General features: G+C 44.8%; 1 protein-coding gene across 12 annotated transcripts in view; it reads right to left on the bottom strand.

Moving 5' to 3' along the window:
- MPPE1 (metallophosphoesterase 1) overlaps nt 1–19,076 on the bottom strand; it is a 107,570-nt gene that overhangs the window by 69,343 nt on the left and 19,151 nt on the right. For all 12 annotated transcript variants that reach the window (XM_069731025.1, XM_069731032.1, XM_069731037.1 and 9 more), the window contains one exon: nt 1,895–2,254. In XM_069731025.1, the coding sequence (XP_069587126.1) occupies nt 1,895–2,160 (266 nt within the window). In that variant the 5' untranslated portion in view covers nt 2,161–2,254. The remainder of the gene's footprint in view (nt 1–1,894; nt 2,255–19,076) is intronic.

Below are 19,076 nucleotides of genomic sequence, written 5' to 3'. Positions count from 1 at the left end.
TGATTTTTTGGGGGGCACCTTAAGGCTATGTGCACACTTTGCGGATTCCACTGCGGAATTTTCCGCAGCGGAATTCCAAAATCCGCAGTGAAAACCCGTCGTGGTTTTTACTGCGGATTTATCGCGGTTTTTACTGGGGTTTCTTATGCGGATTTTCATCTGCATTTTCCTATTGAAGCAGGTGAAAATCCGCAGAAAAGAAGTGACATGCTGCGGAATGTAATCCGCTGCGTTTCCGCGCGTTTTTTCCGCAGCATGTGCACAGCGTTTTTTGTTTCCCATAGGTTTACATTGTACTGTAAACTCATGGGAAACTGCTGCGGATCCGAAGCGGTCAAATCCACTGCGGATCCGCAGCAAAATCCGCAAAGTGTGCACATAGCCTAACGATATTCTTTCCCACAATGGCAAACCACTTACCGTAAATTCTGGTGTCTCTACATGGTAAAACTTCGCTGGCTCAATTTTGAAGATAATTTATTCTGTACACAAATTTCTAGTACGAAGTCAAGAAGGTGAAGACACTGGACCTAGAGGTAATGCGTTCTGCACACTTAGCCCACAGAGTATATGATTGCATTGACAACCCTGAGGACTTGATACATTATTGCCAACCCTGGATGTAGACTTTCACTGCACAAGCCCAACATTTTGGGAAGACTTGGGATGATGCACCCTTTCCAAATTGGGCACATAAAGGGCACTGCAAGATTAGCTTCCAGGCAGTGTTTCCACTTGCTTAGAATTATAATTTGCATATTCCACAAGCCATCCTTAAAGGGAATCTGTCACCTAATTTTGGCCCTATAAACTGCGGCCACCGCCATCAGGGGCTTATCTACAGCATTCTGTAATGCTGTAGATAAGCCCCCGATGTAACTTGAAAGATAAGAAAAAAAGTTAGTTAGTCATCGCATGAAGATGAGAGGTGCTGGACCCGGCCCTGCGACGCCCATCAGACCGGACTACCCCGGTGAGTATAATCTGACTTACAGAATGCCGTAGACAAGCCCCTGATGGTGGTGGCTGAAGCTTATAGGGCCAAAATTTGGTGACAGATTCCCTTTAATGGTGTTGTCCAAGACTTCTATAGTGCTGGCTTATAGTTAGGATAGGTCATGAATACCTGATAGGTGAGGGTGCAAAGGACCTTATCAATGGTTGTGTCAGGTGTTGAACCCCCACCAATCAGATATTGGTGGCTTTCCTAAAAGGTAATCATAAATCCATGTTTTTGTTTCAGATATATTGGAGAATAAAAAAAAAAAATGTAGGTGCATATTTTTCAACTAAAACAACATATTGCTGAACAATGCCAAGTTCAGTATCTGGGGAGTTTTTTTTTCAGCTGCGCATTTTCTCTCTTTGTTCAAGTTGTAATGCGCTATATCTATATATCTCATGTGCACGGTGCTTTTTTATGCATTTTTCAAATCTGCAACAAATCAATTTCTCTTATTGCAGCTGGAAAAAATGCAATGAAAATATACAAGTAAATTAATTGGTGCAGAAGTTCTGTAGCAACAATAGAATATCAAATACTGATTGTATGAACTTAGGATATGCCATAAGTGTATAATAAAAGCAATGGGACCTTCATGTATTTTGCGAATGAGATGCTGAAGCGCTCCACGATCTGTGAACAGGTGGTCAGAGTTTCCACGTCGACCACCTCTCCACTAAAAGCAGCATACAATGGGGCCCACATTCTGAAGACACATGCGGGTACCTTTAGTGACAAAGGTATCTCTGCCAGAAATGTACGAAATGGTAATACTTCTTTAATAACATTGCTTAGCTCCTCGTGTTCGATTGTCTTTGATGCAGTTTTACTGCTTAATTAGTAAAAATAAAGCATATAACTAATGGTATTCCACATCCTCTCAGTTCTTACCGTCTGAATTTGTCAAACCAATGGCCAGTGATTTCCCCAAGCAGATGAGTATCTGATAAGAACATAGCCTTCAGTGGAGATGGTGGTGGACTGGTACTAGTCTTCAAGTCTGGCCAGTGACACTGGATTATGACAAAGTAGTAAACCAAGAACTCGCAGAAAAAAATAGTGAAAAATATACAACCAAGGCACTTTAACCAAACCACAATGTTCCTGTTAAGGCGGGAACTCTTTTTTGTACCAAGTCCAGACTTCATTGCAGCCATGTTTGTGTCGATCACAGGGAATCCAGAAATATATGACCTCCATGTACATACGTTTCCATCTCTGGTGAAGTCACGATCGTTTCATTGTGCCTGTCTATAGAAAACAATGTTACCACTCAGGCTATTAGGGTATGTTCACACGTTCAGGATTTCCATCCTTTTTTTTTCAGGACAGTTTTTTTTAAAAACTGCAGCTCTTGGCAGAAAACGCAGGTCCTTTTTTTGTCCTTTTTTGATGCGTTTTTGATGCGTTTTTTGATGCGTTTTTTGATGCGTTTTTTTATCCTTTTTTTACTGTGTGTTTCCTAGGAAGCTTTTTAGGGCTAAAATGGCTGAAAATACCCTAACCCTACCCCTAACCCTAACCCTACCCCTACTCTAACCTTAGTGAAAAAAAAAAAAAAAAAATTCTTAATTTTTTTATTGTCCCTACCAATGGGGGTGACAAAGTGGGGGGGGTGTCATTTACTATTTTTTTATTTTGATCACTGAGATAGGTTATATCTCAGTGATCAAAATGCACTTTGGAGCGAATCTGCTGGCCGGCAGATTCGGCGGGCGCACTGCGCATGCGCCCGCCATTTTGCAAGATGGCGGCGCCCAGGGAGAAGACGGCCGGACGGACACCGGGACGCCGGGTAAGTATAAGGGGGGGAGATTAGGGCACGGGGGGGCATCGGAGCACTGGGGGGGGGGCATCGGAGCACGGGGGGGGGCATCGGAGCACGGGGGGGCGGGATCGGAGCACGGGGGGGCAGCCACACTCCGCCCACGCACTTCCGCCCGCTCCCCCGCACTTCCTGCTGCAGCGGTTCTGCACATCAAATCGCAGTAAAACCCGCAGATATATTTTTGATCTGCGGGTTTTACTGCGATTTTGACCTCACAATGGAGGTCTATGGGTGCAGAACCGCTGCGGTTCAGGAAGAAGAATTGACATGCTCCTTCTTTTTTCCGGGAGCTATTCAGCGCGGCTTTTTTTTTACAATTTCCGGACCATGTGCACAGTGTGTCCTGTTTTCCATAGGGTACAGTGTACTGTACCCTGCATGGAAAACAGCTGCGGAACCGCAGCGGCAAAACCGCCGCGGTTCCGCGGTAAAAAACGCACTGTGTGAACATGGCCTTAAAAGGATTCAATTAAAAGTAAACACATCTTTATGTTAAAATGCACACCACGTCTATGCCTACAGGATATCTCGGAAAGAACTCTCTCCTCCCAACAAATATTTTAAAGGACCACTTCAGTTCCCTGCTCCCAGTATTATACTTACCAGCCACTGTCTTCATCTCTTACTGGTGCAGCTGCGGTCGTCTCCTGCAGATTCTGACAGCCGGATTGCTCGAGTATTTGCTGGGCTATCGAGAAGTCACTACTCAATGCAAATCTACGAGAGCCTTGTTCTGGCTATCAGACTTAAATTCAGAGCTTGTGACTGTTACCTCTGACTTCCGGTCAGTCAAAAGATGCAATCACAAGATGGCGGCACGGGACCGGAGCAGCGATGGGAAGAGCAGAAGACAGTGGATGGTAAGTATATTATTAGGGTCAGGGAACTGAGGATAGTGGTATCAGTCTAGCGACGAAACAAAAAGAAACACTGGAGTGGTGCTTTAATGTTTCCATAGACCGCTGTTGATCAGAGAAAGGCCAAAAGGGTCTCATTTTATCCTCTGTCTGGCAGGTATGAACTAAAAGAATCGTGCTCCCAACATAGTCATACCAAGGACCATCACAACAGAGAGTATTGCAAATATATTAATATTTATTTATTTAGTGGCTAAATATCAAACCATAAATGTACAGAAACTTGTAAAACATATAAAATCAGATAATATTAATATGTATATACGTACTTAAAAAAATCTGTTCGTGCACATATCAAATTATATCATCGGGCAGGCATATTATATATTATACCCATAAGGACTGCATATATATCCTACTAAGCACCCTACATAGCATATAAGTAAGGAGGGCGACAACACAGCAGTAGGACCGCTACCTCAGCCTTTGTGCAAGGAGGAACAGGAGGAGCACTGCCAGAGCCCTGCAAAATGACCTCCAGCATGCCACAAATGTGCATGTGTCTTCACAGTTAGAAACCGACTCCATGAGGATGGTCAGAGAGCCCAACGTCCACAGATGGGGGTTGTGCTCACAGCCCAACACCGTGCAGGACGATTGCATTTGCCACAGAACACCAGGATTGGCAAATTCACCACTGGCGCCCTGTGCTCTTCACAGATGAAAGCAGGTTCACACTGAGCACATGTGACAGACGTGACAGAGTCTGGAGACGCCATGGAGAGCGATCTGCTCCCTGTAACATCCTTCAGCATGACCGGTTTGGCAGTGGGTCAGTAATGGTGTGGGGTGGCATTTCTTTGGAGCTGTGCTCACCAGATGTAGCCGGACTGCCATTAGGTACCGAGATGAGATCTTCAGACCCCTTGTGAGACCATATGCTAGCGCGGTTGGCCCTGGGTTCCTCCTAATGCAGGACAATGCCAGACCTCATGTGGCTGGAGTGTCAGCAGTTCCTGCAAGATGAAGGCATTGAAGCTATGGACTGGCCCGCCTGTTCCCCAGACCTGAATCCAATTGAACACATCTGGGACATCATGTCTCGCACCATCCACCAATGTCACGTTGCACCGCAGACTGTCCTGGAGTTGGCGGATGCTCAAGTCCAGGTCTGGGAGGAGATCCCTCAGGAGACCATCCGCCGCCTCATCAGGAGCATGCCCAGGCATTGTAGGGAGGTCATACAGGCATGTGGAGGCGACACACACTACTAAGCATAATTTCCTTGTCTTGAGGCATTTCCACTGAAGTTGGATCAGCCTGTAACTTCATTTTCCACTTTGATTTTGAGTATCATTCCAACGCCAGATCTCCGTGGGATATTAGTTGTGATTTATGTTGATTATTTTTAGGTTTTATTGTTCTCAACACATTCCACTATGTAATGAATAAAGATTTACAACTGGAATATTTCATTCAGTAATATCTAGGATGTGGGATTTTAGTGTTCCCTTTATTTTTTTGAGCACTGTATATAGCAGGCAATATACATTTTTCCATTTGGTCTCAGTCATTCCGTCTGACTACTGTCAGGTGCGAACCTCCTGAGTGCATGTGCCAGACAGTGGGTACAAACACTGCATGCACTGAGCCTTTTTTATATGTGGATGTTATTCTGCAGGGCGTAGTGGGTGAAGAAAAACATATAGTGGGGATCAGATACCATATTTATTGGGATTCCTGCTCTTTAAAGCACTCGTTTAATCTGGACAAACTGCCAAAAGGTCCTTGCAGGGCAGACTGACGACAATGGGAATTTCTAGATCAAGATGGCTGTGGATTTTTTTTTTCAGGTAATGTTATATAATACAACATTTTTCCTGAAAAATAAGTAGAGGCTAGCAGAACAACCCAACATTAAAGGCGTTTTCTCATTTTTCATCTTCAGGAGGGCACGATTCCCCAGCCTCCTGATTAAAGTTCAGACCAGCATCATGGTTGGGCCACTAACCAGAACGGAGAGCTCTCCGATGCTGAAAGTGTCAAAAACACGAAGATTTCTTTTTTTTTTTTTTTTTTTCATGTAAAAGTTGTCTGAATGATTCAGATAACCTAGACAAAAGTTTTTCATGTGTGTTCTATATGTATTTTTCAAGGTTAGAATAATTATTATTAATTATGGTTTTGCCTGAAATGACCTGAGAACATGTATTTTATCAATCCATCCATTTGTGTGCTGACTGCAAGTGTGAACTGAACCGTATTTAGCAAGCTATGCACATGGTATTTTATCCATCCATTTGTGTGCTGACTGCAAGTGTCAACAGAAGCATTTTTAGCAAGCTATGCACATGGTATTTTATCCACCCATCCATTTGTGTGCTGACTGCAAGTGTGAACTGAACCATATTTAGCAAGCTATACACATGGTATTTTATCCATCACTCGTGTTTTTTTTTTTGGTTTTTTTTTTCCTTTGTCCCACTGTTTTATGGCCTTGTTCAGCATTGGTTGTTTACCCTGCATAGTAATGCCTGCTCTGGTCTTATGCTAATTGGTTAATTGCTGTGGCCATTTGGTTCCTGATGTTAGCAGTCACTCCATTTCATATATATTTAGTCTGGCTGGGATAGCACGCGTGCGGGTTCGCGCGTGCAACAGATTTTAAGTGCTTGGCAGTTAGAAAATGGCAGTTGGACAGGGCAGGAGACAGGTAAGATGCATAAGTTTTCCAAACAATCAGGGTATGTTCACACGTTCAGGATTTCCATCCTTTTTTTTTCAGGACTGTTTTTTTAAAAAACTGCAGCTCTTGGCAGAAAACGCAGGTCCTTTTTTTGGTCCTTTTTTGTCCTTTTATGATGCGTTTTTTGATCCTTTTTTTTTATGCAGTTTTCTAACCCTAACCCTAACCCTACCCCTACCCCTATTCTAACCTTAGTGAAAAAAAAAAAAAAAAAAAAAATAATTTCTTAATTTTTTTATTGTCCCTACCAATGGGGGTGACAAAGTGGGGGGGGGTGTCATTTACTATTTTTTTATTTTGATCACTGAGATATAACCTATCTCAGTGATCAAAATGCACTTTGGAGCGAATCTGCCAGCCGGCAGATTCGGCGGGCGCACTGCGCATGCGCCCGCCATTTTGCAAGATGGCGGCGCCCAGGGAGAAGACGGCCGGACGGACACCGGGACGCCGGGTAAGTATAAGGTGGGGAGATTAGGGCACGGGGGGGGGGCATCGGAGCACTGGGGGGGGGGGCATCGGAGCACGGGGGGCGGGCAGCCACACTCCGCCCACGCACTTCCGCCCGCTCCCCCGCACTTCCTGCTGCAGCGGTTCTGCACATCAAATCGCAGTAAAACCCGCAGATATATTTTTGATCTGCGGGTTTTACTGCGGTTTTGACCTCACAATGGAGGTCTATGGGTGCAGAACCGCTGCGGTTCAGGAAAAAGAAGTGACATGCTCCTTTTTTGCCGCAGCTATTCTGCGCGGCTTTTTAAACGAAATTCCGGATCATGTGCACAGCAGTGACTGTTTTCCATAGGGTTACATTGTTATGTACCCTGCATGGAAAACAGCTGCGGAACCGCAGCGGCAAAACCGCTGCGGTTCCGCAGTAAAAAACGCACTGTGTGAACATGGCCTCATGCTTCTTGGTCAGTCATACTACATTATGCATTGATCATATCAATCTGTTTCTTATTTGTTTTGACTTCTGCTTTCTCACAACTCGCCCGCACTTTAACACATTCTGGGCACTCTCTCTATATCCACCCCTCCCTTCTCCCCTCTCCCATGTATAACTCTGAGGCTGTGTGCACACGCTGCGGATTTTGCTGCGGATCCGCAGCGGATTTGACGGCTGCGGATCCGCAGCAGTTTTCCCAAAGTTTACAGTACCATGTAAACCTATGGGAAAAAAAAACCGCTGTGCACATGCTGCGGAAAAAGCCGCGCGGAAACTTTTCCACAGCATGTCAATTGTTTGTGCAGATTCCGCAGCGGTTTACAACCAGCACCAATAGGAAAGTGCTGGTGAAAAACCGCAGAAGAATCCGCAGAAGAAACCGCAAGATAATCCGCAGTGAAAACCGCAGTGGTTTTGCACTGCGGATTTTCCAAATCCGCTGCGGAAAAATCAGCAGGAAAATCCGCAGCATGGGCACATACCCTGAAGCTCTACTGACATTTCTTACCCACTCCAAACCAGCCACTACCGCCATGCAGCACTCAAAACGTTCATACAAATCATCCCACCACCTGCTCTTTCTGTTTTTTCTCCTTCTACTAGTTGCAGGTGACATCTCCCCAAACCCTGGGCCTCCCTAAAACAGCATACATTACTCTCCTCCAGCTACATATAGAAACCCTGCTAATCTTATTAACATTCAGTGCATGCCTTCTCCTATCGCTTTCCACTGTGCTCTCTGGAATGCACGGTCTGTGTGTAACAAACTAACTTACATTCACGATCTTTTCCTCTCTATCTCCCTTAACCTTCTGGCTATTACAGAAACCTGGATCCAGCATTCAGACACCACCGCCACTGCCGCACTCTCATTTGGTGGGCTGAAATTTTCACATACCACCAGACCTGAGAACAGACAGGGTGGAGGTGTTGGTTTGCTCCTTTCATGACAATGTGCTTTCCAAGTCATCCCCCGATTCCCTCACTTACATTTCCTTCCTTTGAAGTCCACGCCGTCAGACACTTTAAGCCCTTCTACTTGCGAGTGGCGGTTGTTTATCGCCCTCCAGGCTCCTCCCGCCTGTTTCTAGACCACTTTGCCACCTGGCTTACTCACTTTCTATCCTGTGACATCCCCATCAATGATCCCCTCTCCCAATCTGCCTCTCATCTTCTTTCTCTAACTTCTTCATTCGGCCTTTCACAGTTTACCAATTCTCCTACGCATGAGGACGGGAATACTCTGGACCTGGTATTCTCCCGTCCCGGCTCGCTGCACAACTTTACTAACTCCCCTCTCCCGCTCTCGGACCACAACCTTCTTTTCTTCTCTGTCAAGAATTGTCTCCTCACCCAGGACACCCCACTTACCACACTTATCGGAATACACGTACCATTAATACCCAGCAGCTTGTGGACAATCTCCACACATCTCTAGCCCCCATCTACTCCCTCTCCTGTCCAGACTTAGCATTGTCACACTTCAATAATACACTGAAGAATGCCCTAGATGAAGCCGCACCTTCTACACGCAGAAAGACCCGACACAGACAACGGCAGCCCTGGCACACTATGCAAACACGCTTTCTTCTGCTCGGCCTACAACCTGCAACAGTGACCCCATTCCTTCACATATCCTGCAGTCTCTCTCACCAGTGGTCACCACTCACCTGACTAAAATATTTAACCTCTCTCTTTCTTCAGGTATCTTTCCCTCCTCATTTAAACATGCCATCATAACCCCTTTACGCAAAAAGCCATCCCTGGACCAGAACTGCACTGCTAACTACAGACCTGTCTCTAACCTTTCCTTTATCTCTAAACTCCTGGAATGCTTGATCCACTCCCGTCTAATCCGCTATCTCTCGGATAACTCTCTTCTTGACCCCTTACAATCTGGTTTCCGCTCTTTACACTCAACTGAAACTGCCCTCACTAAAGTCTCGAATGATCTAATAACAGCTAAATCCAAAGGTCATTGCTCTCTGCTGATTCTCCTGGATCTCTCTGCCGCATTTGACACTGGATCACCAGCTCCTCCTCACTATGCTCCGCTCTATAGGCCTCAAGGACACAGCCCTCTCCTGGTTCTCCTCCTACCTCTCTGACCGCTACTTCACTGCATCTTTTGCCGACTCCTCTTCACCTCCTCGTCCCCTTACTATCGGGGTTCTGCAAGGCTCTGTCCTAGGCCCCCTCCTCTTCTCTCTTTACACGGCCCCTATTGGACAAACAATCAACAGATATGGGTTCCGGTATCATCTCTATGCTGATGACACCCAATTATACACTTCTTCCCCCGACATCACCCCTACCCTAATTCAAAATACCAAGGATTGTCTGTCTGCTGTCTCTAACATAATGTCCTCCCTCTACCTGAAACTAAATCTCTCCAAAACGGAACTTCTTGTGTTTCTCCCTTCTACTAACCTCACTCTACCCAACATCAAAATTACCCTGGAGGGTTCAACCATAACTCCCAAGCAGCATGCCCGCTGTCTTGGGGTCATATTCGATACCAAACTTTCCTTTACTCCCTATATCCGATCACTCACTCGCTCTTGTCACCTGCATCTTAAAAACATCTCCAGAATCCGACCTTTTCTCACCTTTGAAACTGCTAAGACTCTTACTGTTACTCGCATTCATTCCCATCTGGACTACTGCAACTCTCTTCTGACCGGTTTCCCTCTTACCAAACTTTCTCCTCTCCAATCCATATTGAATGCTGCAGCCAGAGTCATATTTCTGTCCAGCCGTTTCACCGATGCCTCCATCTTGTGCCCGTCATTACATTGGCTACCCATTCGCTACAGGGTCCTGTATAAACTCATCTCTCTCACCCACAAAGCTCTCCACGGTTCTGCACCACCTTATATCTCCTGTCTCATCTCTGTCTATCGCCCTACACGTGCCCTCGGTTCTACAAATGACCTAAGACTAGCATCCCCTGTAATCCGAACCTCCGTCTCCAAGACTTCTCTCGTGCTGCGCCAGCTCTCTGGAATGCACTTCCCCAGACGATCAGACTGATACCTAGCCCCGACCTATTCAAGCGCGCTTTGAAAACCCATCTCTTCAAACAAGCCTACCACATCAACTACTCTACTAACTTTGCCCTGTTCCCTCCTTCCAAATATTACTCTGAAACTGCACCCTACTATTCATCTGCCTCCACACCCTCCATACACATAACTGCACTTGATACTTGACTATTACACCTAAACACACGGGCTGATGACCGGATCATGCAGCTTTGTATGAAAATCCCTATTTACTATAATTGCCAGACCTGAAATAATTACTTTTCACCTATTGTGTCCCCCCATTTCCTTGTAGCTTGTAAGCTTACGAGCAGGGACTTCACTCCTAATGTCACTGTTTAAATTGCCTTAACTCGTACCGAATTTATTGTTTGTACATGTCCCCGCTTAATTGTAAAGTGCTGCAGAATATGTTGGTGCTATATAAATAAAAATTATTATTATTATATATCCATTATAATCTATGGATCTGTTTACATGTATGATCGTGGACCGTGTGTGTGCCCGAAAAAAAATAAATCACAGAAACATTTCACAAATCAAAATCATCTATAAGTCAATAAAAATAACAAACAGCACATTAATGCTGCCCACCTGCAATCCGTATGCTGTTCATTTTAACATTATAACAGGTAGATCACTTTTTTCACATTTGTGAAAAAAATGATGTCTGAATGAGGCCTTATTAATCGTGACGTGAACCCTTTAAGAGTTGATCTTCATGATTACCGACAGCCGAGGTCAATCTCTACCCCAAGCATAACAAGAGATTGCCCGTTATCTGATCACTGGGCATGCTTACATGTGGCAATAGTAGGGAATACCATGCCCATGAACATTCCTTAAACCAGTCACCCACTCATGTAAAAGGGCTCTAAAAACAAAAAATGCACATTTTTACCATGTGTCAGATTTTCCTTCTTAGGCTGCCGTCACTCTATCAGTATTTGATCAGTATTTTACATCAGTATTTGTAAGCCAAAACCAGGAGTGGGTGATAAATGCAGAAGTGGTGCATATGTTTCGATTATACTTTTCCTCTATTTGTTCCACTCCTGGTTTTGGCTTACAAATACTGATGTAAAATACTGACCAAATACTGAACGTGTGACAGCAGCCCCAGTGTCATCATGCTGAGGTCTTCTGGCATAGTGGTGCTGAAATACCAGCTCAACCAGTTTTAGGCACGCCAGGACCTCACCCACTATGTTCTTTATACAACTACAATCCAGACTGTGTGTTACAGATGATCTTCTAAGCTAACCCACTAAAATCTGTGAGCCTCCGGCAAGCCAAAGCGCTACAGCTTAGAAAAGGTTTACAAATAAGAAGATCATCATCAGGTTTGAATTGAGCAGAATTTAGGGCAAATTCACATACACCTCCTTGCTCCAGCAGTGTGCCACTTTTTCACATTCATATATGGTGTCATCAACCTCATTTACTTAAACCCACTTATCCTGTAGGCTGCATGCCCACAATTAGGAACAGTATTGCTTTGGACGCAGCGCATTTTCTCTGTTTCCTAATTATTGCAACGGTTTGTTAGTTCATGCAGGTTTACTGCATGTAATGACATTCTATTGCTCAAAATACGCAGTGGAGACGCGCTACAGAAATTGACATGCGGCAGGGCGGCTCATAAACCAGCACAGAGGGTGAATTTACGCAGAGTTAAATAGAAGCACAGTGGGCATGGGATGTCTATAAATCCCATCCACTGTGCTTGTAAGAAGAATGCAGCATTGCTGCTATTCCTGATTGTGGGCAAGCAGCCCTGTCGCTGGGTTCCTCCCATGGAGCCACCTCCCAGAATTTCATACTTTTACCCAGTGGCTGTTTACTGCATACTAGGCCTCTTTCACATGTCCATGTTTTCACTATGTGTGGTATCCATTCTTTTCAGTTTCCACACATAGCCAGTATAACCTATGCTGCTACGTACATGTCCGTGTTTCTACAAGAACCGTGTGTCCGTGCAAAACAGGTCTGTTTTTTTCCAGCAGCACGAATGACAAGGGCCAAGAAAAGTCTAGGAGTCTGTGAAAAACACACACATCCCAGGGGTCCCCAACTCCAGGCCTCGAGGGCCGCCAATAGTGCAGATTTTCAGGATTTCTTTAGTATTGCATTGGTGGTAATGTGATCATCTGCACAGGTGATGATTCCAACCCCTGTGCAATACTAAGGAAATCCTGAAAACCTGTACTGTTGGCGGCCCTCGAGGCCTGGAGTTGGGGACCACTGCATCATACCAATGGCACCATGTGCAGTCTGTGTTTAACAATGCATAGTATAGGAGAAGCTTTGTAATTTGATTTTCTTTATCCATACCGGAAAAACACTGATGTTAAACAAGGAAATCCGGATGACACAATATGGAAAACGTCGATGGAACAGATGCCATTTTTCTCATACGTGTTAAACACTGACGTGTGAAGGAGGACTTACCTGTTCTTTATCTTTTACGTCATTAATCGTCACAATAGTGAACTTTAAGGCTGTGTGCACACATTGCGGAATTGTTATTTTTCTGCTGCTTTTTTTTTTTTTTTTTTTTTAACCCCTTTACCCCCAAGGGTGGTTTGCACGTCAATGACCAGGCCAATTTTTACAATTCTGACCACTGTCCCTTTATGAGGTTATAACTCCGAAACGCTTCAACGGATCTTAGCGATTCTGAGATTGTTTTCTTGTAACATATTGTACTTCATGATAGTGCTAAAATTTCTTCGATATAACTTGCGTTTATTTGTGAAAAAAACGGAAATTTGGCGAAAATTTTGAAAATTTCACAATTTTCCAACTTTGAATTTTTATTCTGTTAAACCAGAGAGTTATGTGACACAATATAGTTAATAAATAACATTTCCCACATGTCTACTTTACATCAGCACAATTTTTGAAACAAACTTTTTTTTTTCAAGGAAGTTATAAGGGTTAAAATTTGACCAGCAATTTCTCATTTTTACAACCAAATTTACAAAACCATTTTTTTTTTAGGGACCACCTCACATTTGAAGTCATTTTGAAGGGTCTATATGGCAGAAAATACCCAAAAGCGACACCATTCTAAAAACTGCACCCCTCAAGGTGCTCAAAACCACATTCAAGAAGTTTATTAACCCTTCAGGTGATTCACAGCAGCAGAAGCAACATGGAAGGAAAAAATTAACATTTTACTTTTTAGTCACAAAAATGATCTTTCAGCAATAATCTTTTTAATTTCCCAAGGGTAAAAAGAGAAAATGGACCTCAAAAGTTGTTGTCCAATTTATCCTGAGTACGCTGATACCCCACATGTGAGGGGGAACCACTTTTTGGGCGCATGGCAGGGCTCAGAAGGAAAGGAGCGCCGTTTGACTTTTTCAAGCTAAATTTGGCTGGAATTGAGATCGGACGCCATGTCGCGTTTGGCGACCCCCTGATGTGCCTAAACAGTGGAAACCCCCCACAAGTGACCCTATTTTGGAAACTAGACCCCCTAAGGAACTTATCTAGATGTGTCATGAGCACTTTTATCCCCCAAGTGCTTCACGAAAGTTTATAACGCCCGGGCGTGAAAAAAAAAAATCCTATTTTTTCCACAAACATGATCGTTTAGTCCCCAATTTTTTATTTTCTCAAGGGTAAAAGGACAAATTGGACCCCAAAAGTTGTTGTCCAATTTGTCCTGAGTACGCTGATACCCCATATTTGGGGGGAACCACTGTTTGGGCGTATGGCAGGGCTCAGAAGGAAAGGAGCGCCGTTTGACTTTTTCAAGCTAACTTTGGCTGGAATTGAGATCGGACGCCATGTCGCGTTTGGAGAGCCCATGATGTGCCTAAACAGTGGAAACCCCCCACAAGTGACCCCATTTTGGAAACTAGACCCTCTAAGGAACTTATCTAGTTGTGTGGTGAGAATTTTGAACCCCCACGTGCTTCACTAAAGTATATAATGCCCAGGCGTGAAAATAAAAAATCCTATTTTTTCCTACAAAAATGATATTTTAGTCCCCAATTTTTAATTTTCCCAAGGGTACCAGGAGAAATTGGACCCCAAAAGTTGTTGTCCAATTTGTCCTGAATACGCTGATACCCCATATGTGGGGAGGAACTACTGTTTGGGCACACGTTGGGGCTCGAAAGGGAAGTAGTGACGTTTTGGAATGCAGACTTTGATGGAATGTTCTGCTGGCATCATGTTCCATTTGCAGAGCCCCTGATGTGACTAAACAGTAGAAACCCCCCACAAGTGACCCCATTTTGGAAACTGTACCCCCTAAGGAACTTATCTAGTTGTGTGGTGAGAATTTTGAACCCCCACGTGCTTCACTAAAGTTTATAATGCCCAGGCGTGAAAATAAAAAATCCTATTTTTTCCCACAAAAATGATATTTTAGTCCCCAATTTTTAATTTTCCCAAGGGTACCAGGAGAAATTGGACCCCAAAAGTTGTTGTCCAATTTGTCCTGAGTACGCTGATACCCCATATGTGGGGAGGAACTACTGTTTGGGCACACGTTGGGGCTCGAAAGGGAAGTAGTGACGTTTTGGAATGCAGACTTTGATGGAATGTTCTGCTGGCATCATGTTCCATTTGCAGAGCCCCTGATGTGACTAAACAGTAGAAACCCCCCACAAGTGACCCCATTTTGGAAACTGTACCCCCTAAGGAACTTATCTAGGTGTTTGGTGAGAAATTTGAACCCCCACGTGCTTCACTAAAGTTTATAATGCCCAGGCGTGAAAATAAAAAATCCTATTTTTTCCCACAAAAATATACATAGTAACATAGTAACATAGTTAGTAAGGCCGAAAAAAGACATTTGTCCATCCAGTTCAGCCTATATTCCATCATAATAAATACCCAGATCTACGTCCTTCTACAGAACCTAATAATTGTATGATACAATATTGTTCTGCTCCAGGAAGACATCCAGGCCTCTCTTGAACCCCTCGACTGAGTTCGCCATCACCACCTCCTCAGGCAAGCAATTCCAGATTCTCACTGCCCTAACAGTAAAGAATCCTCTTCTATGTTGGTGGAAAAACCTTCTCTCCTCCAGACGCAAAGAATGCCCCCTTGTGCCCGTCACCTTCCTTGGTATAAACAGATCCTCAGCGAGATATTTGTATTGTCCCCTTATATACTTATACATGGTTATTAGATCGCCCCTCAGTCGTCTTTTTTCTAGACTAAATAATCCTAATTTCGCTAATCTATCTGGGTATTGTAGTTCTCCCATCCCCTTTATTAATTTTGTTGCCCTCCTTTGTACTCTCTCTAGTTCCATTATATCCTTCCTGAGCACCGGTGCCCAAAACTGGACACAGTACTCCATGTGCGGTCTAACTAGGGATTTGTACAGAGGCAGTATAATGCTCTCATCATGTGTATCCAGACCTCTTTTAATGCACCCCATGATCCTGTTTGCCTTGGCAGCTGCTGCCTGGCACTGGCTGCTCCAGGTAAGTTTATCATTAACTAGGATCCCCAAGTCCTTCTCCCTGTCAGATTTACCCAGTGGTTTCCCGTTCAGTGTGTAATGGTGATATTGATTCCCTCTTCCCATGTGTATAACCTTACATTTATCATTGTTAAACCTCATCTGCCACCTTTCAGCCCAAGTTTCCAACTTATCCAGATCCATCTGTAGCAGAATACTATCTTCTCTTGTATTAACTGCTTTACATAGTTTTGTATCATCTGCAAATATCGATATTTTACTGTGTAAACCTTCTACCAGATCATTAATGAATATGTTGAAGAGAACAGGTCCCAATACTGACCCCTGCAGTACCCCACTGGTCACAGCGACCCAGTTAGAGACTATACCATTTATAACCACCCTCTGCTTTCTATCACTAAGCCAGTTACTAACCCATTTACACACTTTTCCCCCAGACCAAGCATTCTCATTTTGTGTACCAACCTCTTGTGCGGCACGGTATCAAACGCTTTGGAAAAATCGAGATATACCACGATATAAAATGATATTTTAGTCCCCAATTTTTAATTTTCCCAAAGGTAACAGGAGAAATTGGACATCAAAAGTTGTTGTCCAAATTGTCCTGATTACGCTGGTACGCCATATGTGGGAAAAAACTGTTTAGGCACACGTTGGGGCTCGAAAGGGAAGTTGTGACGTTTTGGAATGCAGAAATTGTCTGCGGTCGTCATGTTCCGTTTGCAGAGCCCCTGATGTGCCTAAACAGTAAAAAAAACCACAAGTGACATCATTTTGGGACCTAGAGCCCCCCAAGGAACTTATCTAGATGTGCCCCCTTTTTGGAACTAATGTACGCTTTCTTGTAAAGTAAATTAGTAGTGCATGGAGGTGTGGTACAATCTGAAGCAATCCTTCATACACAGGCCAGGTTTTTCGGGGCAGGTGTCGCATTGATAAATGGTGTCCTTGCGTATTCCCCTTTTGTAACACACTCGGCACCTTTTTTGCGGCTTACCTTTTCTGCCGGTTGGCGGGACCACCCCCGGAAAATGCTGGCCTGGTACGATACGAGCACCTTCAGTTCCGGAAGTACTGGGGCCCTCTCCTTCCGGAGTACCAAATATCAGGGCCTTAACCACTACCTCCTGGAACTGAAGGTACGACGTATCGGTGTGGCGTGCACATCGTAACAGCAGGAAAGCGTTGAGCATTGCCATTTGTACGATGTGGACGGCCAACTTTTTGTACCACACCTTGGCCTTTCTTAAAGCACTGTATGGTTGGAGGAGTTGATCAGAGAGATCAACCCCCCCCATGCTTTTGTTGTAGCCCAGTACACAGTCCGGTTTGCAGACCTGTGTAGAGGTACCCCGTACAGTGCTGAGGGCTCTGCCATCACCATGTATGGTGGTCAAGAGAAGGACATCCCTCTTGTCCTTGTACTTGACCACCAGCAGGTGGTCGCTACATTGGGCCTTGCTCTCACCTGAGCATCTGCCGAAGTAGCGTCTTTGGGAGGCCTCTCTGATTTTTGCGCACAGTACCGCAGGCTGCGGTACCTCGCGCAGAGAGGGATTTGTAGAGTGGGATGCTGGTATAAAAGTTATCAGTATAGAGGTGATAACCTTTATCCAGCAGTGGGTGCACCAAATCCCAACCGATCTTCCCACTCACTCCCAGGACAGGAGGACACTCAGGGGGTTCAATCCTGCTGTCCTTCCCTTCATACACTCTAAACCTGTGGATGTACCCTGAGGCACTCTCACACAGCTTGTAGAGTTTGATTCCGTACCTGGCCCTTTTGTTGGGCAGGTATTGACGGAATCCGAGCCGCCCCTTAAAATGGACCAAGGACTCATCCACGCAGATGTCCCTTTTGGGCACGTACACTTCAGAAAACTTTTTGTTGAAGTGTTCGATGACCGGCCGAACTTTGAACAGACGGTCAAAGTTGGGGTCATCTCGTACGGGACACTGTGCATTATCGGAATAATGCAGGAATTTATGGATGGCCTCAAAACGTCTCCGAACCATGGCCATTCGGAATACTGGAGTGTTATATAAAACATCTACACTCCAATATTGCCGCATTTCTGGCTTCTTCACGATCCCCATGTGGAGGACCAGGCCCCAAAACTGCATCATTTTAACTGCGTCTACAGGAGACCAGTTGGAAAATGATGTACCGGGGTTTTGCTCCAAAAATTGACGAGCATACAAATTAGTTTGCTCCACCATGAGGTTAATAAAATCCTCAGAGAAAAAGACTTTGAAAAAGTCTGTTTCTGTGAGGCCCGTGGTGTCAAACTTGATTCCTGATTCTGCCACAAAATCAGGAATCAGTGGCTTGTAATTTTCGGGGGGCGAGGTCCATGTGGGTTCCGCAGTGGGGAGCGCTGGTTCAGGAGTGGTGGGGGCTGCCTCATCTTCTGTCCTGGGGCGTCTGCGTGGTGGTTCCGCAGGACCCGAGGAGGAAGATGAGGAGGAGGAGGAGGAGGAGGAGGAGGAGGAGGAGGAGGAGGAGGAGGAAGAGGATGAAGAATCAGAAAAGTGAAGAAAAGTGGGATCCTCTCCCTCGCTATCAGTGTCGGAGGCAAGGAAAGCATATGCCTCCTCCAATGAATAGCGCTGTTGGGACGAACGGGACGAGCGGGACATTTTTGTGTGAATATGGTGATTGGGTGCACTTTATTGATAACTGTATGTGTAGGGGGATAGTGATTTGTGCAAACTTATCTGAAAAGAAAATGCTAAAAGGAGAAGAAAAACCTGTAAAAAAAAAAAAAAAAAAAAGGCAGGCACAAACTCTGATAAGAGAACTGCGTCACTTATCAAAGTTTGGCGGCTGCGGGATGTGTGTACGGAGGTTGCGCAAAAAGGCTGAAGGGAAAAAAGCGAGCGCGAGAGTTGATCGGTGAACTGCGTCACCAATCAACGCTCGGCGGCTGTTAAATGGGCGCACGGAAGGAGGTGCAAAGGGGGGTAAAAAGAGGGGGAAGGGAGATGGGGGTGGAAGTGGGGATTGGGCAGGGATCAGTGATCAAAACGTACGGTTGTAGTCAGGTGGCGCAAAAGGGGGGTGAAAAAAAAAAAAAGGAAAACGGCAGGCACAAACTCTGATAAGTGAACTGCGTCACTTATCAAACTTTGGCGGCTGCGGAATGTGTGTACGGAGTTGGCGCAACGGGGGCGAGGGAAAAAAAGCGAGCGCG

This window comes from Ranitomeya imitator, chromosome 6, assembly GCF_032444005.1.
Source record: "Ranitomeya imitator isolate aRanImi1 chromosome 6, aRanImi1.pri, whole genome shotgun sequence".
Classification (NCBI taxonomy): Eukaryota; Metazoa; Chordata; class Amphibia; order Anura; family Dendrobatidae; genus Ranitomeya; species Ranitomeya imitator.
Note: the sequence above shows the minus strand (reverse complement) of the source record. Positions and strands in the feature narration are given on the sequence as shown.